Source organism: Bos mutus, chromosome 20 (genome assembly GCF_027580195.1).
Source record: "Bos mutus isolate GX-2022 chromosome 20, NWIPB_WYAK_1.1, whole genome shotgun sequence".
Classification (NCBI taxonomy): domain Eukaryota; kingdom Metazoa; phylum Chordata; class Mammalia; order Artiodactyla; family Bovidae; genus Bos; species Bos mutus.
The window spans coordinates 24,277,346-24,298,756 of NC_091636.1; the positions used below are offsets into that span (position 1 = coordinate 24,277,346).

A 21,411-nucleotide genomic window follows, 5' to 3' on the forward strand; every position below is an offset into this window, starting at 1 on the left:
TTGGTAGCCGAGCTGTGAGTGTCGCGCACTTTCTGACGGTTCGGACAACATGGCGGCCGAGTGTGGTAGTGATTCACAGCTGAGAAGAAGAAGGCGCCGGGACCCGGAGGAACCGGAAAAAACGGAACTCAGCGCTCGAGAGCCGGTAGTGGCAGTGCCTCAAGAGAACGAAGAAGAAAATGAAGAGCGCTGGGTTGGGCCTTTACCTGTAGAGGCAACATTGGCGAAGAAGAGGAAAGGTAGCTACAGAGACAGGCACAGGGCGAGACGAAATACTGTGTCCCCCGAGTGGGAGAGTTCAAACCAGACCCCAAAACGGAGGGTGTGTGATTGTGGGGATTTGTGTCGTCGGAATAGAGGGTCGTCTTCTCACTTCTGGCCGTTCTCTACTCCGAAATAGTGATTTGGACAGAGTAAAGCGTCTTTTTAATAGTATCTAACAATCTCTGGTTTGTTACAATAGAGGCTAAAGCTAACTTGCCATTACTTACGTGTTTGGCACCGCTCATTTAATCCGTACAGCTGCCGTATGAGGTTGGAAGTTTTAATAACCCCGTTTAGCAGATGTGGGAAAGAAAACCGTTTCTATTTCAGGTTTTTAGTTGAAGAGTGGTGGTAGTGTATTTGGCCACCCGGGAAGGTGGTGCCTATTTAGAGTCTTAAGGAATAGATAAGGATAATTTAATTCCTGAGTCCACCACTAATGAGTTTTCTGACAATTACAAAACTTTCCTGGATTACAAGTTTTTCATCCAAAAACCAAGATCTGTGGTTTTCACACCATACTCTTGAGATATCATGGCCGGAAGCATTTTGCGACTAGCGTGTAATAGTGACAAAATTTTATCAAATAAAAAGGGTGGTCCAAAAAAGGGGGGAGATGTTGGTAAAAGGGTCACATTAAATTTTCTTATTTTTCAGGTTCTTTGGAATGTTTTCCTTAAACGTATAAGACCATTAAAATGTGATCTTTCTGAAAGCTCAAATCTTTAATTACTCTTCCAACTTAAAAATTTTAAATGATTTCTCATTATTTTTAGAACAATGTCCAAACTCCCTAGTATAGCATGTAAGGCCCTTGATTTGATTCCTCCTTCAGCACATTTCCATTACTTCCTCTCCCAAATCTTTGATCCTCCTTACTCTTTGTCCAAGCCATACTATATAACACTAGAGAATGGGGCATGCCCTTTTACAACTGCGAATGTCTACGTGGGTGTCACAAGGTGGAATAATTTTCCTCACCCACTTCCCTTAACCTACTGTCGTTCAACCTTTAGCTCAGCTATTACCTTCTCTGGAAAACCTATGACTTTTCCAGTCTGGGCTGAGTTTCTAAAGCACATTGATCATAAGTATGAGATGTATTTATCAGAGTGACATTTTTATGGTTCTAAATTTTGAATACAATTTGGATACAGATACAGCAAAATTTTATGTATCCAAATTTTGAAGAAGCTACTTTTTTGAATATTGTTCCTTAACACCCTTAAAGTGCAATTACCTTTTTTACTGCTAAGTCTTTTAAGTTAAATGTTTCCATAGCAATTGTTTCCTCATTGGACTTGCTACATTTTAAAATTGTATGTTTATTCATGTGATTGTCTGATGAATGTTTCTCTTCACTGTTAAGACTGTAAGCATGTAAGAGCAAAGACCATGCCTATTTTGCTCCAGTGCTGGGTACAGTGCTTTCCATATAGCAGGTACTCAGTAAGTATTGAACGAATGAATATTACTATGTGTATGTTCACAATTATTTTCTTGCACTAGATATCAGGTCCCTTTTTGTGGAAATGAGTGGAAATGGAAAAGTCCAAAAATATCAAGGTGCTGATATTAGCGTTAGGAAACAAAGAGCTTATAAACAATACAGTTGAGACAGATGCTTATTCAAATTAATCAGTAGTGTATTCAGTTTAAAGAAGAAGTTGAAATTCAAAAACATGTATGAAATGTTAGAAAATGTCACTGAAGATTTTATCTAAAAGGATAGGGTTTAAAACTTAGTAGAAATGAAACCATCCCCTTTAACATGTTCTTTGGACATTGGGCTTTTGTACACATTTTCAGAAAGATACTATAAATGGTTATATGGCTCTACCTTATATGACGCTCTCTCTATATATATCATATACTATATGGCTCTACCAATCAATGATGGTTTTCTCAAGACAGTGTTAACTCTTCGTGTCCATGTCCCTTGGAACCTAGTTTGTTCTCAGTAAATATCTGTTCAACAAGTGAACTAACAGCAAAAGGAATATCCATCAGGATTAAATTTAGCTGTATATTACAGAAAAATCCAAATGACAATAAATAAAAAAAAAATCCAAAATGACAATAAAGATAAAAGTCCTAAAGTAGACAGTCTGGGATTGGTGTGGAGGCTCCAAAGGTTCTTCCTTCCTAGTTTAATGCCCCAACATCACTAGAATATGGACCTCATGTTTGTCCTTGATGGTTGTCTCCAAGTTTTAAACTGTCAGATGGGGCAAAGAAAGAACGGCACAACTCTTAAGGGAGATTTCTTGACTGTTACACAACACTTCCACTTTTATTTCATTGGTACTTAGTCACTCCTAACTGCAGAGAAGGTGAAGAAGATACTATAGCTGGATGTTAATATTCCCATATAAAAATGGAAGTTCTGTTAACTGAAAATGAAGAGAGACATAATCTGTTGGACACAACTTTTAGCTTGCTAAATAGCAGTGATGAAAAACCATGAAACGATCATGCTTAATTTACGAACTTTATATGGGCATGTTTGGCCATCATTGGGTTGTTTTTAGGTATGTCATTTTTTTACTAGTAAAATTTTTTATAGCTCATATCATGAAATATTTCCTCAGATTACCACTCTTAAAAATGTTTTGCCCTTGGAAAAAGTTTGAGAAGCACTCAACTGGACATTCTCTAGGATTTTCTTAGCTCCAGAAATCTAAGCATTTATTACATTTACTCAAACCTAGTATCAGTGACTTCAAAGAGGATCATTGCCTTCAAGATAAACTGAGATGTTCTGGATGGCCTCTGACCTCTTACTACTTATTTAAATTAGCAGTAATAATTGGATCTATATGGTTGGAAAGTTGGTTACAATATTTTCATGAAACTTACGGTTTTTCTCTTTTAATGGAACTTGTATATTAAGCCAGAGCCACTCAATTCTTAAGTTCTGGGACACAGTTAAGCATATGTATAAAACCTGAGAATGATTCATGACCAAATAAACAACGGTGCTATTCAGTACTATGAAATAATAAGTTACAACTGACATAACAGACACTGGATATTTTTTCATTACGTGTGAATTGAGAGAAATTAAAATCTAAAAGGAAATACAAAATATTATCTAGTTCCAGTTGTTAAAAATATTTTTCTTTATTTTTTTCCCTTAGTTCTAGAGTTTGAAAAAGTCTATCTTGATAATCTCCCCAGTGCATCCATGTATGAGCGCAGTTACATGCATAGAGATGTTATCACCCATGTGGTGTGCACCAAGTAAGTCTGTCTGTATTTTTTTCTGAAAAGTTTATTGTTTTTTTTAAATACTTCAGTTTTGAGGTGAATTGTAGAAGTAGCTTTAGGATATTGAGGATTTCTATTTCATTCCATAGGTTTTGAAATAATTTGTTAAATAAAGACCTACATGCTCTTTCCTCTATCATACAAAGATGCATTCTCTAAGACCAAATTCCCTAGTTTGTGTACATGTGTTTTGGAGACAGATGCCAATAGGGGATAATCCAGGTAGTGTCAGAGTTTCCGTGAAGGAGAGTATATTAGTTAATTTGGGAGTAATTGGTAGCTGGCCTTTTCAGTACAAATAGGGAAAATGATGAGATCCAAGACATTCTGGAAATGTCAGAGAACCTTTAAAATACCTGAATAGGGTTTTGTAGAAGGAATAGTAATACTCTGCTCTTTGTTGAGCTCATATTATGTCTAGGTCCTGTATCAAGGCTTTTTCATTAATTGTCCCATTTATCTTAACAGTCTTAAGTATCCATCTACATTTTCTAGATAAGGAAACAGGTTTAGAGGGGTTTAAGTGGTAGTTGAGGCTGGAGAAAAAAAGGCAAGAAATCCCACAGTGTTCTATTTCTTGTATAGATTTTGAACCTGATTGGGAGAATAACATCACATATGTGTATACATGTGTCTGTGTGTGTGTGTAGACTTCAAGATCACTGTGGTTGTGGTGAAATGAATGGATTCAAACACAGCAAGAATGGATACAGAGAAAGCAATTAGGAGGCTAATACAGTAATCATAGATGAATTAGGATGGTGGCTGAGATGATATTGGCAGTGAGTATGGAAAGAAGTAGATGATTTACTTTGCTGTTTGGATCAGTTTATTCTTGATCTCTTGGAGACAATTAAAAGATTTAAATATCTTTATATTCCTTATATGGGATAATTTTGACCAAATCTTAGCTCTTTTCCTAGTAGAAAGTTGTCAGTTAATAAGTCAGCATATAGGACTAGCTTTCTATCACTCCAGGTTTCTTTGTTTAACCTAAGGCAGCAGACTATAATGGAAAGATTTTTGAAGATTTTATAGAAACCTAGTGTTTTGAAGTTAGGCAAACCCAATATTGAATGCTCTTCTCCAGCTACAGACCTGGGGCAAATACATTTAAAATTTTTAAACTATTTCCTATTTTTTAAAAAGATGGTGAAAAATATTCACCTTATAGAGTTGTTGTAAAGATGGTTATAACTAAGATAATGTATGTAGAGTACTCAACATTTAATAGCTTTCAACAAATGGTTTCTATTTTTATATAATTGATGAGAGGCTATACTGTACAAAATGTTGGTACTTAACCAAAATACCTTGGATAATATCTGAAACAAACTTACATTGAGTTTTGCTTTATATGTGAGTAGTATGTTGGGATTTAATTATTTATCACCTTCTGAAAGGTAGTACATTTTCCCTGTGAGAAGACTGCCTGTGGGGTAATTTTAGCATTAAAGGACTCTATGATCTAGTGATTCCTTGTGAGGCTTTTTTAATGTCAAGATTACCTCAATCCTGATCCTAGCTCTTAAATTTAAAATTAGTGTAGCACGGAACTTTTTAGTGCTCTGTGGTGACAAAGAGGGGATATATTGAACATGTTTACATATACCTAATTCACTTTGCTGTACAGCAGAAACTAACACAACACAACTGGCATACAGCAATTATACACCAGTAAAAAATAAATAAGATTAGTGCAGCAGTAGCTGTTATGATATCCAGAAAAGAGCTTCAAATTTTGCAATGTTATGTCTACCCTAATACAGTGATACAGTGGTTTGTATAAAGGAAGATTTTTTTTTGTAATCTGTTATTTAAGAGTCCAAGATTCTCAGTAAATATTTGGCTTCGGGGCACAAAGTGATTTTTTGCATCTGTTTTAGAAAGTAACTTCTACAATTTTTTATGCAGGACAGACTTTATTATTACTGCTAGTCATGATGGACATGTTAAATTCTGGAAAAAAATAGAAGAGGGAATTGAATTTGTTAAACATTTCCGTAGTCACCTAGGTAAGAATTTCACTTCTTTTGTTTTTTGGCTCTCATTTCAACTGTATTGATTAAAGTTTCTTTTTAAATTTTTGTTTCCTTTTAATTATATCCATTTCTTTTATGTTTACTAGAATGTTTTGATTTGGTTTCTTTAAATAGGAGTTATTGAGAGTATTGCGGTTAGCTCTGAGGGAGCTTTATTCTGTTCCGTGGGTGATGATAAAGCAATGAAGGTGTTTGATGTAGTGAACTTTGACATGATCAATATGCTGAAGCTTGGGTGAGTCTTTTTTAAAGTGTGTTTATATATATATATATTTTTAACCTAATGAAAGAATTCTTGAACTAAACTTCACCATTTCATAGGTATTTCTAAACAGAATATATTACCATTCCATTAAAAATGTGCCTTTAGATTTTGTTTGGGAAAATTAAGTATTATGAATCTTTGTTATGATGTTGTTTGTGGGCTTCTGCTGTGAGTTTTGTCATTAATTACAACAGAAATGTCCAAGTAGCACCATAACAAGGATTAATTATATCCATTTTACACTACTTAATAATTTAATGAGCATCCATCATGTCTGATTTACTGGCATTTAAATTAACTTCCTAGTAATGCTTATTTCAGTAATATAGCATTGTGTTTTTATAAGGCTTACGCGCATTTTTGGAATTCTTGGTGATTTTAAACTTTAAAGTATATTGATACCCAAACTATGTGGTTAGACTGTACAGTAACGAAATTAAACTGAATACCATGGGATGTGTAGCTTAAGCAACAGAAATATATTTTCTCACACTTCCGGAGGTTCAGTTCAGTTCAGTTGCTCAGTTGTGTCCAACTCTTTGCGACCCCATTGACTGCAGCACGCCAGGCTTCCCTATCCATCACCAACTCCCGGAGCCCACTCAAACTCATGTCCACCGAGTCAGTGATGCCATCCAACTATCTCTCCTCTGTTGTCCCCTTCTCCTCCTGCCTTCAACCTTTCCCAGCATCTGAGTCTTTTCCAATGAGGAGATTGGAAAGTACAAAACTTTTGGAGGTGGAAAGTCCAAAATCAATGTTCCAACAGTGTGTGTTTTCTGGTGAGGACTCTTCCGGGTTTCACACTTTGTCCTCGTTAAGTACAGGGGAAAGAGGGGAATATTTTGCTCTTCCACTTCTAAGAAGGCCAAGGCCTGTTGGATTAGGGCCCCACCTTTCTCACCTCTTTAATTACCTCTTTAAAAGCCTTTCTCCAGATACAGTAACTTTGGGGATGAGGGCTTCACCGTGTGAATTGGAGGGAGGTAGGGATTAGAACTACACAATTCAGTATGTGACAGTACTTTTTGGGAATTTGCTTCAAAACCAGTTTATGAACCACTAAAAGAAGTCAGTCTCATTATTTATGATAAGAACTTATTTTTTGACTACAAATAGAAATACATGTAAAATATCATGTATGAAACGAGATGCCAGTCTAGGTTCGATGCACCATACTGGATGCTTGGGGCTAGTGCACTGGGACGACCCAGAAGGATGGTATGGGGAGGGAGGAGGGAGAAGGGTTCAGGATGGGGAACACATGTATACCTGTGGCAGATTCACTTTGATATTTGGCAAAACTAATACAATTATGTAAAGTTTAAAAATAAAATAAAATTTAAAAAAAAATAGAAAAAAGAAATACCTATTGATACGTCATATTCCCAGCTTTGTTTTCCCCAGACTTTAGCTGTTTGTTTTTTTAATCAAACATATATTGAACATTTGCCATCTTTCAGGGTATTGAAAGAGAACAGGCATATCTTGTTTTATTGCACTTTGTACACACTGTGTTTTGTTTTTTTGTTTTTTTTTTTGACAAATAACAAGTTTGTGGCAACCCTGGATGGAGCAAGTCTGTACTCACCAATTTTTCCAACGGCATTTGCTCAGTTTCTGTCATTATTTCACATTTAGTAATTCTCATATTTCATTTTTCATTATTATTATATTTGTTATAGTGATCAGTGATCTTTGATGTTACTGTTACAAAAGATTACAACTGGCTGAAGCCTCACATGATAATTAGCATTTTTTAAGCAATAAAGTATTTTTAAATTAAGATATGTATATCTACATGTAATTTTTTAGACATAATGTGATTGCACACTTCAATAGAAATACAGGTAGTGTAAACAAACTTTTATTGTGCACTGGGAAACCAAAGAAAATCCATATGGCTCACATTATTGCAATTTTCAATTTTTGTGATCTGGAACCAAACCTGCAACATCTCCAAGCTATGCCTGTGTCTTTTAAGATTTTATAGAAATTCTGAGAGTCCTCAAAAAGTTTTAAGCATCAGCTCTGTCATTGGAGTAACTGTAACTTCTCAGACTGACGATTTTGAAGGAGAAAACACACAATTGAATATATAAGTTTAGTATGTTGATTACTACTACTACTAAGTCACTTCAGTCGTGTCCGACTCTGTGCGACCCCATAGACGGCAGCCCACCAGGCTCCCCCGTCCCTTGGATTCTCCAGGCAAGAACACTGGAGTGGGTTGCCATTTCCTTCTCCAATGCATGAAAGTGAAAAGTGAAAGTGAAGTCACTCAGTCGTGTCCCGACTCCCAGCGACCCCATGGACTGTAGCCTTCCAGGCTCCTCCGTCCCCGGGATTTTCCAGACGAGTACTGGAGTGGGGTGCCATTGCCTTACATTTGTCCAATTCTTTTACACTTTATCAGGTAACGTGTTCAAAGCTCATAGTATTAAGATCAAGCTACTGATAATGAGAGAGTGATATCTGAACATTTTTCTTTTGAGCAAAGCCATGACTAAAATATTTTGACCTTAAATATTTCAAGAGTGGATTTGTAAAGTATACTAACACGCTAACCTATTTAAAAGTAAGGTATATATAGACAGGGGCTTCCCAGGTGGAGCTAATGGTAAAGAACCTGCCTGCCAATGCAGGAGACATAAGAGATGCATGTCCAATCCCTGGGTAGGGGAGATCCCCTGGAGGACCTGGGCATGGCAGCCAACTCCAGTATTCTTGCCTGGAGAATCCCATGGACAGAGGAGCCTGGCATGCTACAGTCCATTGGGTCCTCAAACAGTCGGACACTACTGAAGTGACTTAGAATAGCACATACATAGACAGAGACATCGAGATCCAAAAAAAAAAAAAGCCTCAGAATATTTTAAGAACCAGGTCTGTTTCAGTTTCCTTGTAAATACTTGCTGTGTGAGTTCTCTTCCTGTGGTTTGATCAGTCCTCAGAAGTTATTATCATTCATTTATGAGATCAGAAGGAGAAAAATTAGTAACTTTTCCTATTCTTCCCTGTTCTGTATCTTGCTGCTACGTTTGATCAAAGAATCTAAAACTGGCTGAATCGCTGGCGGGGACGTTTTTTGGTGATGGGAATGAGTAAGGATGCTTATGACTTGCTTTGGCCTCTTCTTATCCCCCTCAATTCTTTACTATTTTAGGTATTTCCCTGGACAGTGTGAGTGGATCTATTGCCCGGGGGATGCCATATCTTCAGTTGCTGCTTCTGAGAAAAGTACAGGAAAAATTTTCATTTATGATGGTCGAGGAGATAACCAGCCACTGCATATCTTTGACAAACTCCATACATCACCTCTTACTCAGATACGGCTAAACCCTGTTTACAAAGCAGTAGTGTCTTCTGACAAATCTGGAATGATTGAATACTGGACCGGTCCTCCTTATGAGTATAAATTCCCCAAAAATGTGAACTGGGAATATAAAACTGACACAGATTTATATGAATTTGCCAAGTGCAAGGCCTATCCAACCAGCATATGTTTTTCACCTGATGGGAAGAAATTAGCCACTATTGGTTCTGACAGAAAAGTTAGAATTTTCAGATTCTTAACTGGAAAACTCATGAGAGTTTTTGATGAATCACTAAGTGTAAGTGCCATATAAATTTGATCATATTTTACTTTTCTGAAAATGTCTTTAGTTTGTGCTATTTCTTAAAAGATTTTTTTTCTGGACATGGACATTTAGATTGATGATTAATTTACTTATCACATTAAAGATACTGTTTGTCTGCTGTCTTGCATTTTTACTCTTTAAAACTCTCTTCTGTAGGTTTATGATGTGATATTTTCTGAGCCAGTTTTTCTTACACTTACGTGGCTGTTTTTGTAGTTTTGTTGTTTGAAAGCACATTCTTTTGAGATCCTCAAAACCCATGCTAGGCTTCCTTCTCTTCTCATTCTTTTCACTCCTGCCTTCTATATGACTACTTAAAAATTTATTTCTCCAGCCTTCTATTATAAACAGACCTGGCCCTATCCTTTTATTTTTTTATTTTTGCTGTCTTCATGAATGGCACCAATATGTATCTGCTAGCACAAGCCAGAAATCTGAGTCATCTTTAACTGTTTTTCCTTACCCATCTATTTAATTCATCATGAGTCCTATCAATTTTACTTTCTACATATACTTTAAATACATACATTTCCTTTTAGCACAGCTGTGACTACCATAGCTCATAATCTGTTGCCTGGCCTATTGCATGGCCTACTCCCTATATCTATTCTAACTTCTTCCTGACCTGTTCTCCATGCTCCACCCAGAGGAATCTTTTCAAAACACATTATCTTATCATGTCATCCTTTGACTCTTTCAGTGACTACCTGTTGTTTTTAGGAGGGAGACCAAAATCATGGCCTACCATATTGTACCCCTCCCTTCCACTTCAACCTGCTGTAATTCACCTCCCTCCCTGCCTCTGCTGTACCCAGTCAGGCCTTCTTTCAGTTTCTTGACTACGTCTCCCACCACAGCGCCTTTGCATATGCTGTCCCTCCTGCTTGGAGTGACCCCTAGTCCCATTAATCCTTATTCCTCCCCTTACCTATTGAACTCATCCTTCAAATCTCAAAGAATCATTTCCCCAGTGATCTTCCACTATTCTTCCAGTCTTTTTTTAATGTGGTAGTGTATCACTATTTATTTTCTTTTAGAACATTTGGTCTTATTATTTGATTAATGTGTATCACCCCCCTCCCCCAGTAGATTAAACTGTGTGTCATTTATGGTCCTGTATGTTTTGCTTGTGATTGAATCTCCAGCACTAAGAATGATACCTGACACAAAACTGTTAACAAGAATTTATTGGGACTTTGCTAGTGGTCCAGTGTTTAAGACACAGCACTTCCATTGCAGGGGGACATGGGTTCAATCCCTGGTTGGAGAATGAAGATCCTGAATGCCTTTTGGCATAGCCAAAAAACAGGGGGAAGAAAAGAAGTATTTATTAGAGCATGTAGCTCTAGAATGAGTTTTTATCCATGCAAAGATAATTGGTTTTGTGGATATTTGAGTCTCATCATGTTTCCATCTTGTGGTTCTCTAACTGCTATGGCTATGTTGAATATTCCAAAAGTCTGTGGGTCAAATCTTTGTAACAATAGTGTTTATTGTACAACAGTGTCAATTCTACAGTCTTTGTAGCTACCAGTTTATAATAGATTCCTTGCATTAAGTACTTCAAAAATGCTGTCACCTTATTAGCGATGTGGTAATAAGTTGGGTGAATTAGCTGCCTGAAAGAATATGAATCCAAACAAAAGGGAAGGTTTGTATGCTAGTCAGATTATCCTCATAACTCATTTTCTTATTGGAAAAATATCACTTTCCATTATGCTTTTGGGAAAAGGAGAAACCTTGTGATGTTTTCTTTAATGGTGGCTTCAACTTAACTATAATTTTAAAACTCTTCACAATTTGCAACTCTTCCTAGATTCCTTAAGAAAACAAATCTATTCTCTGGATACAAATCATTTAACACATATACTCTGAGCTGTTGAATTCACTCTATTTCATTGTTGTCTTTAATATTTGTTGAAATTATAGGATTATTGTGGTAAGATCAGTAGCAAAGTATAGGACAGAAGTTGAGATTCAGGATGAGGGAGTTTGCCCAAAAAAGGGGGTGCAAATGCCAATTAATTTAGTAATAATGCTAGTGACTAGTTAGTTAATGACTGGTATCTCATAGTTCCATGTTAAGGGTTCTAACTAGTTAAGAGTCCTAGTTTAATAGACAAATTTAATTGGATGGTGTGAAGTTGTATCTTTTGGTATTTTATTAATCAGGAGTACTGCATATTGGCCATACAGAGATGATGAGATAGATGATAAGAGATGCAGCTATTAAAGAGATGCAATATTAAAGAATATTGTAAAAAAAACCATCAATACAGTGTATTAATGCATATATATGGAATTTAGAAAGACGGTAACAATGATCCTATATGCAAGGCAGCAGAAGAGACACAGATGTAAAGAATAGACTTGAACTATGAGGGAGAAGGCAAGGGTGGGACGATTTGAGAGAATAGCATTGAAACATGTATATTACCAAATGTGAAATAGATGACCAGTCCAAGTTTGATGCATGAAGCAAGGCACTCAAAGCTGGTGCTCTGGGACAACCCAGAGGGATGGGATGGGAAGGTGGGAGAGGGGGTTCAGGATAGGGGGGACACATGTACACCTGTGGCTGATTGATGTCAATATATGACAAAAACCACCACAATATTGTAAAGTAATTATCCTCCAATTAAAATAATTTTTTTAAAGATACTAATGTGCTTAAAAGGTTAGATTAGCATTTATTACTTTTACATGGGCAGATGACCATCTATAAACTTTATTTCTCGAAAATGAATCTTCTTTCTAGCAAAATAATCAAGGCTCCCATACTACAAAAATGTAGTCTAGCATCTAGGCTATTCCTGGCAAATGAGTAAAGCAATAATAGTTCAGAGACTGGCAACAAGAAACCCTAATGTTGTTCCCTAACACGTATATCTCCTTTTCATTTCTGGAGTTACGTATATTGTTGTTCTTTCCACATCTAGAAAAACCAGAGATTTTATTAATGCAAGCATGATCAAAAAGTAGTAGATGGGACATAAGCCTGACTGACCTTTTTTCATTCACGATAGAGAACCACTTTTGATTTCTGCAGTTTTATGCCCTAAATGTTGGGGAAACTGAATGTAAAGATCACATCTTTGGGGAGGCTGGTAGTGTGACTGTACATAGTAACTAAGATATGACCCTTATCTTGAAAGTTGTGTATTAAATATCTAAAGAAAAGTAAACCAAATACTGTCAGTGGCTATTAATGGACACTCTGCTTTTATTTAAATTCTCCTTCCCTTTATCATGTAACATTATTTTTGTTAATAACGGTTTGTTTCCTAGATGTTTACTGAACTGCAGCAGATGAGGCAACAGCTACCAGACATGGAATTTGGTCGACGGATGGCTGTAGAACGTGAATTGGAGAAGGTGGATGCAGTAAGATTAATTAATATAGTTTTTGATGAAACTGGACACTTCGTGCTGTATGGAACAATGCTGGGCATTAAAGTTATAAACGTAGAAACAAACCGGTAAGCTTTAATATCACATATGCTTTTAAAAAATTTACTTCTAAAGGACCATTTCCTCCTTTGGGGAAACAATGGGAGTTTTGTTTGTTCCAAGACAAGTGGAATGGTCCCAGATGTCTAAACTTAACCAAATGTTTTGACTGGATTTTTCTGTGGTCTTTTGGTTGTTTATAATCTTATGTAAAAAGTTTCCACTCATGTTTGTTAAAGAAATGGAAGAAAGATATGCATAGTTTCAAGTTGTTGTTGTTTTTTTTTTTAACAAGTTTCAGTCTGTCTTTTGCTTATTGATTTAAATTAGCCCGTTTCATGTTAAATGTTGCCAAATATTTTAACCACAGAATTCAGCATTACATCCTGCTAGACATAAAATCAGAAGTTAAAATGCATGAAACCACAATAAGCCTTTTGTGCAAACAGCCCATTTGGTCTTAGAACAAAATTGCTATAATCAGATACTATCACTGAATGTAAATGAAAAGAACTTAAAGTATATTTAAAGGAAAAAAGTCTTGTACTGTACATTTTCACATATAAACAAATTTATATTGTAGTTCTTGGCAATACAGAATCTTTGAAGGCTTGAAGAAAGATTAAAACGATAGGGATAGGTTAAAACTGTTTAACTGAATTATTTTTTTTAATCTGAAAATTATAAATACCTACCAATTTAAAATAAGTTTTTTGGGGGAGTGGGAGAGGCAGAAAAATACTTTTTAAAAACCTTTTACTGGTTATTTTGTACAAAAATAAAAGATAGTTGATTCCTAGCTTTTATCTGCAAAGTTGGTATAATTGGAGTTAATCCTGATAATTTTATTATATGTATTTTCCAGGTGTGTGCGGATCTTAGGCAAGCAAGAAAATATTAGAGTGATGCAATTGGCTTTGTTCCAGGGAATAGCCAAAAAACATCGTGCTGCAACTACTATAGAAATGAAAGCTTCTGAAAACCCCGTTCTTCAGAATATTCAAGCTGACCCAACAATAGTCTGTACATCCTTCAAAAAGAATAGATTTTATATGGTATGTGGAAGTATCAATACCAAGAGATGTTTCTTCCAGTTTGATTGGAGTTTTATTTTTTTAACTTGTGCTTTCAACTGAAGAGAATGTTGGCCATAATAGACTTTCTAAACAACCCCATCTTATAACATTAGTATTGTAGAATCTTTAACTAGGGTTTGTTTAAGTATTTCTGTACTGTTTTATATCCGGTTTTGAACAAGTTTTCAACCTAGCTTCTACAACTTGTGCTGTCTAAGACAATAGGAAGTAAGTGGCTGTGGTAATAATTGCATCCAAAATTGATTTTCCTGTGGACTTTTAAAAATTCTTCTGTTTTAGTATTATTCATCTTTTACTCTTCAACATGACTTGCACATTTCCTTCTCTAGATACAAATCTTTTTTCACCTTTTGATTCCATTGTAATGATGCTACTGTGGTGTACATTCCTGAGAGATATTTTTTTTCTGAAAAATTAAAAGTACTTTGCATGTTAAGTATGATTGGGCTCAAAATCAAACTACTAAGCTATCTAGGAGTAACACTGTTCTAATTTTGTTCAGTCAAGCAGAAAAATCTAAAGTGTAGAGACCTCTGCGTCTGTATCTGTCTTTCACGCTTAGAGACTTTCCAAAACCCAGGTGTAATTATTTTTTTGCCTAAAATCCTTAAATGACTCCCCAGCTGTCTAATACATTAACCACTCTCCTAGTTTATCTTTCTTCATTTTTAGTTCATTGGCTATACTGAACTTGATCCCATTTGCAGGACTTGATGTTATTTTTACTTGGTGGTGTTTGCACAGGTTATTCCTTCTGTCAGCCACAAACCTCTCCCCAGTTCCTCTTCATATTTCAGATCCCAACTTGGAAGCCCTCTCCTGACATCAAGTCTGGAATAGGTGTGCCTGCATGTGTACATGTCACACTTTTTGGAATAATTTAGTGATTTTGGGGGGGTGGGGAGGGGTCCCTGACACTGTCCTCTCTTCCTCAAGATAATATAAAATCCATAAATACAGAGCACTATGTTTTCTTCACATACCAAACTCCAGAGTTTGGTGAATTGTCTGACCCATTATAGGATACTCATTCATTCATCTGACAATTTACAAGCAGCTGTGATGCTCTAAAGGTTATCAGCATTTGGTAAATGTGGGAAATAGCAGTTTATCTACTCCAGCCAAGCTTTTAGCCTAAAATGGATATATTCTTTTAAGATAAGAATTTTGCTTGTAAACTTTCAAATTCACTGCTGAAGATTTATTAATATATATGTTAAAGAAAAATACTTGTTATTACCTATAATTTAACTGTTTTGAAGGTAAAAAAAAATCATAAAAGATAATTCTTAATATACACTAAATTTAATTTTCCATTTTATTTAAAAATTGTCTTTCCCCAGAGTTTATGTTTGTTGATTAAACCACACGTTCCTTAGAAGCTCTGAAGAAATAGAAAAATAAAAAAGTCACTCACTGAGTATTTATACTGCTAACATTTTCATGGATTATTAGATGTACATATTCTTAAATAAAACTAAAATGGTATTCATATATGCAAATGTTATATCCCTTTTTGCAAATCCAGTACCATAAAATAAAAGTAAAATTGTATTAAATTTGAACTTTAATAGTTCTATATGTGAACTAAATCAAGATAATTTTAAAAATTCATATAATTAAGTAGTGAAACAGACATGTCATTCTTTGGTAACTGGAGAATAATATGCTAAAGCAGTGACAACCTGGCTTAGTTGATTCTTAGTCTGGAATCGATCCAAGTAGACCAAGGACTGACGTTAGGCAAAACAGAGTCTGGGCACTAGATTTACCTTTCTGGAGCTCAGTTAATATCCACCTTTCTTAGGGAGAGAAGATTTCTGCTTGTTGCTGCTGCTGCTGCTAAGTCGCTTCAGTCGTGTCCGACTCTGTGCGACCCCATAGACAGCAGCCCACCAGGCTCCCCTGTCCCTGGGATTCTCCAGGCAAGAATACTGGAGTGGGTCGTGTCCAACTCTGAGCAACCACATGGACTGCAGCCTACAGGGCTCCTCCATCCATGGGATTTTCCAGGCAAGAGTACTGGAGTGGGGTGCCATCACCTTCTCCAGATTTCTGCTTACTGAGAGTCAAATAAAAGAAATAGGCCTTTAGAAGTCCAGAATTTTACAACTGAAAGTTTTTTCTCAATTCTCTGTAGACCTTGAGGATCCTGAGATTTCTGCTTCACTCAAAATGTACTATACATCCTTTCTTCCAAGCTTCAAGGTTTAGATAGATCAGATGGGACTCCGTCAAAAAAAAACAAAAGAGGAGGTCAAGGTCCACTGCTGATTGATCTTTGAATCCTCATCCTGCCAGCACCAGGTCCTGTTCACAGTAATAACAATTATTAATATGTATATATTGCCTTATGTGTCAGGCATTATCTCTAAACACTTTATATCCTTCATTTAATCTTCATATCAGGTGTCATTTTGAGGTAGTTTTTATTATCATCCTCTTTTATGAGTAAGGAAATGAAAGTAATGAATTTACTTCCCCAAAGTCATGTAACTAGTTAAGTGGCAAACTATAGTTCAAATTCAGGCAATCTAAATAGTGAAAAGTAAGCAATAGATGGCAGGTTAGGTAGGACATACTAGAAGGCAGAGCAGAGAGCTACCTCAAAGCTGCCTGTTTTTAAATGGGTACTCAAAAAATTTCACCAAAAAAGAAATTAAATTCCATTTGAAATCATTCATCTTCATCATATGAATTTTCTCATTAGGCAAATGTAGAAATTTAGCTGCCTTGCACGTCCTATGATTGGAAGCAATTCCATAAATAAGCATTTATTCTGATGTAAATTCTTAGTTTCCTCAAATACTTCATTAGAAATGCAATTTTCTTGTTCATAAACTTTAACCAGATGAAAAATTTAATTGATTTACTCACTTTTTATTTTCCTCCTTGAGTTTACTAAACGAGAACCAGAAGATACAAAAAGTGCAGATTCTGACCGAGATGTTTTTAATGAGAAACCTTCTAAAGAAGAAGTCATGGCAGCTACTCAAGCTGAGGGACCTAAACGAGTGTCAGATAGTGCCATTATCCACACAAGCATGGGAGACATTCACATCAAACTCTTTCCTGTTGAGTATGTACTGTTTCTGTTGTCATAAATAAATACCAGTGTAAATGTATATATTTGAAGAAACTGCAACTTCTTGTTATTTTGACTTAAGATATTTTGAAAAATTGAACTGTTAGATAAAGCATCTTTCCTAAGCTCTCTGATAATTGTTACATTAGGAAATGTGAAAATCTTATATATACATAAACATATTTCACAGGTTTATTATTATGACAAATAGTAGATATGACAGTGCTAAATGTAAACTATAGATTGACACACAAATGTATATTACCGCTACCATCCACTACACATGCCAACTATAGGTTTTGTGGCTCACTTGTTATAACTGGCTTTCCTCTCAAATCTTTAAGGGGTGGATAATTACTTTTCCTTCCTGACATTTGAGTTTGTAGAATGCACAAACAATACCAAATACAATGCAATACGACTGGTTATTCTTGATCCAAAAGAAGACATCTTGTACAGTGCCTTGATTTAAAAGTACTTTGTTATTTTGATATGAATGTTTTATGTCTAATATTTTACCATATCTTGACACCAGACAAAAAACTAGGCAATTCTAGACACTTGGACTATCTCATTTTAAGTATTCAGAACCCATGCATCCACTAAGCCTATTCCCTGATGTGGTTGGTACAAGATTCTCTTGATTCTCTGCCATTCTCAGCATTGGGAGCTATTATATGATAATATACAGTATTAAATCATCTCATGAGATTAGTTAATATTATTTAGAAAGTGTATCTGAGTGTGTGACTATCATTTAAAGTTTATTAAATTTAGTAGCTGTCATAGCAGTGAATAAGTCCTTGGTCAGGAAATGTCACCATACTATAACATTGTTTTTATAAGAAAATTACCTTTCCCAGAAACTATATACAATGGGTTATGGTGCTATGGTTATATTTTTTAAAAATACTAAATGACTTTGGAACCTAAATACTCTCAAATTCAAGTAAAATAAGCAGTTGTGATAGAAAGATGGTGTATTATATAAACTATAAGAACAGGCTACTGCCTATATACCCTGTCAACTCTTGCTTCTGCTGAGATCAGAAGAAATTATGGAAAAAAAGACTGTCCTGAAACATTCAGAAGATTCTGAAAATACCATTGGGAAGCCAAACTACAAAGAAAACTTTCCGAAGATGCTCCATTAAATTTTCATATTTTTAATATATGTCTCACTAGGTGCCCTAAGACCGTGGAAAATTTCTGTGTTCACAGCAGAAATGGTTATTATAATGGACACACATTTCACCGCATAATTAAGGTAAGTTATGCAAATTTTATATGATTTAAGGAAAAGTATGTTATTGTATAATGAGGTTTAGAACCTAAGGAATCTCATTCACACTTAGCAATTTATTAGGAATAGGAAAAATGGACTATGGAAGTCAAAAGAATAATGGGTGATCATGAAAATCAGATATAAAATCAAGGATAGGAACAGGTATCCTTGATTTTCTAAAAAGGTAGCTAGCAGGGTAGCCTTTTTAGAAACACTGCAGCAGTCTTTTGTCAGCAGTTAAAACGAAGGATCAGGTAATGAGTAAAGGGTCTTGCTGAGATAAAATCAGTAGCCAAGGTAACCTGTTTCTAGTAGCTAGATAAGGTCTAGATCTAGAAGATTAAGTATTAGAAGAGCTATGTTGCCACTTTTATCTGTGAAAACTACCACTAATACCTGATGAACAGAATGAATTCAGCCCAGGATTTTGTTGAGCGACATTCCATGAAATGTAAGGAGCAGTGAGGTAGTTCTTGATTACTGGCAGGTCAGAAATGGCAGAAGAAATATCAGAAGGAAAAATTAGATTTCAGAGTTCTGAAGGAATTAGTGAAGTGACTGACTAGGACATTCAGAGTGTCTAGGGAAAGGGGAGAGAAAAGAGTGGGCCAATTATGTAAGACCTAACACATTAAACAAGATCCTAAAACTTATCTACACTATTAATTGGCTTTAGTTACTGAGTGAGATAGTGCCTGTCTATAAATGGAAAGACCTTTACATTTTTGTTTCCATCATCGAGATAAGGTGGCAGTTATGCAATGAAAATACATAATCTAAAGTATAACCAAGGGTTTACTTTAAAACCAGTTTATAGAATGACATATTAAGATTTTATTGAATATAAAGCACTCTTGACAAATATACGACTCCAAAGCATACATATATGTAATATGTGTAATACTACTTTGTCTACTTTCTGTTAAGGGCTTCATGATTCAGACAGGAGATCCAACAGGTACTGGTATGGGAGGAGAAAGTATATGGGGAGGAGAATTTGAAGATGAATTTCATTCAACATTACGACATGACAGACCATATACACTCAGCATGGCCAATGCTGGATCGAATACTAATGGATCCCAGTTTTTCATAACAGTAGTACCAACAGTAAGTAGAACATGCATGTGTGTGTGCCAAGTCGCTTCAGTCATGTTCGACTCTTTGCAGCTATAGGACTATAGCCTGCCAGGCTCCTCTGTCCATGGGATTCTCCAGTCAAGAGTACTGGAGTGAGTTGCCATGCTTCCTCCAGGGGATCGTCCCAACTCAGGGATCGAACCCATGTCTCTTATCTCTCCTGCATTGACAGGCAGTTTCTTTTCTACTTGAGCCACCTGGAGGCATTTTCCAGGTGAATTTAAGCCAAAGATTCATGGGCTTTGATCTAAGAGAGTGAATTCAGTGGAAAAGAGAGCTTTATTATTCTCTTATTATTTATATATTCTAGGATATAAAAATGAAAACAATTTAGAAAGGAAAATGGAAAATTACCTAACAAGACTTCACTTTATAATCAGTACTTTTGTAATTCGGGCCAATAAATAATAATAAATTAAATAATTTATTTATAATAAATACAAAGCTGAGTTTGTAATAAAGCTGAGTTTAAGTCAGCTTTGCACTATTTGTTGGACAATCCAAAACAAATTATTCTACCTCTGGGCTTGTTTCCTCATCTTTAGAATAGTAGGATGAGAGTATAAGAATTCCTGATTTTAATACAGTTTTTCCCACATTTTCTATCTCTGAAATCAGAATGCATTTTCCAGCTCCCATTGATCTAAAAGATGGAGATATTAAACATTCAGCTTTTTTATTTTTTATTATAACATGGAATGACTCTTAAAAGCTTCTAAGTGAAAATATATCTTTTAAATTATATTTTAAAATGAAGCCAAAGTTTCTTTTTAATCAATGACACTGTAGCTTTGATGAAATACATGTAAGAATATCTAGCTCTGCTGCTATGCAGTTCTATAAAATTACAAAAACTTTTATTTTTTAGAATTAAATAAAGAAAACAATTTATAACTACTGTCTGTCTTCCAGGTACATGATCTCATGTAATATTCACAATACTTCTAGTATCATTATGAAAGTGAAAGTGTTAGTCCCTCAGTCATGTCCAACTCTTTGCAACCCATGGACTGTAGCCCATCAGGCTCCTCTATCCATGGGAATCTCCAGGCAGGAATACTGGAGTGGGTTGCCATTTCCTTCTCCAGGGGATCTTCCCCACTCAGGGATCAAGCCTCAGTCTCCTGCATTGCAGGCAGATTCTTTACCTTCTGAGCCACCAGGGAAGCTAGTTTTAAAAAATAGATGAGGAAACAGTGAGACCTGATGAACTTGCCAAAGGTCAAGTAAGTAGCAAAGCCAGAGTCTGAACTCCTATCTCTGATGCCAGAGCACATGCTGCCTAAAGTATTCCAGACTGCTTCTTGAGCAGGTAACGTTACTGCAAAGAAACTTAGCTTTAGCAAACATCTCCCAGCTCCCTTTGATCTAAAAGATGCAGATATTAAATATTTAACTATGCTTTTTTATTTTTATTATGACATGGAAACTACTCTTAAAAGCTAAGTGAAAATATTTTTAAATGAAGCCAAAGTTTAATTCTTTTTAATTTGCTCATCCAGTGGGTGTGATTTAAGAATTTAGGATTTACCAAGATTTTCTATTTGTCCTCCAATACAGCCTTGGCTTGATAATAAGCACACAGTGTTTGGACGAGTGACTAAAGGAATGGAAGTCGTACAAAGGATCTCCAACGTCAAAGTCAATCCCAAAACAGATAAGCCCTATGAAGATGTCAGCATCATAAATATTACTGTCAAGTAAAATAGATTTGTCTCATTGTCTGTATAAATAAAAATACACATACATTAAACACAGGATTATTTTACATAAGGAAGCTCAAGATTTGCTGAATGTACAAATCATGTTTCAGGAATTCAGTATTTGTGTATTTTTCATTAAAGGCTATTTTTTAAAAGCTCTGCCTTTGAG

At 35.6% G+C, this 21,411-nt stretch overlaps 1 protein-coding gene across 1 annotated transcript; it reads left to right on the forward strand.

Moving 5' to 3' along the window:
• Positions 1–24: 24 nt before the first annotated feature.
• Positions 25–21,403, forward strand: PPWD1 (peptidylprolyl isomerase domain and WD repeat containing 1). Its single transcript, XM_005892774.2, has 11 exons — positions 25–239; positions 3,405–3,507; positions 5,449–5,549; positions 5,691–5,811; positions 9,008–9,455; positions 12,771–12,961; positions 13,798–13,987; positions 16,927–17,108; positions 18,300–18,381; positions 19,327–19,509; positions 21,100–21,403. The coding sequence occupies exons 1-11, from the start codon at positions 50–52 to the stop codon at positions 21,241–21,243; spliced, it is 1,935 nt and encodes a 644-aa protein (XP_005892836.1). The 5' UTR covers positions 25–49; the 3' UTR covers positions 21,244–21,403.
• The last annotated feature ends 8 nt before the right edge of the window (positions 21,404–21,411 follow it).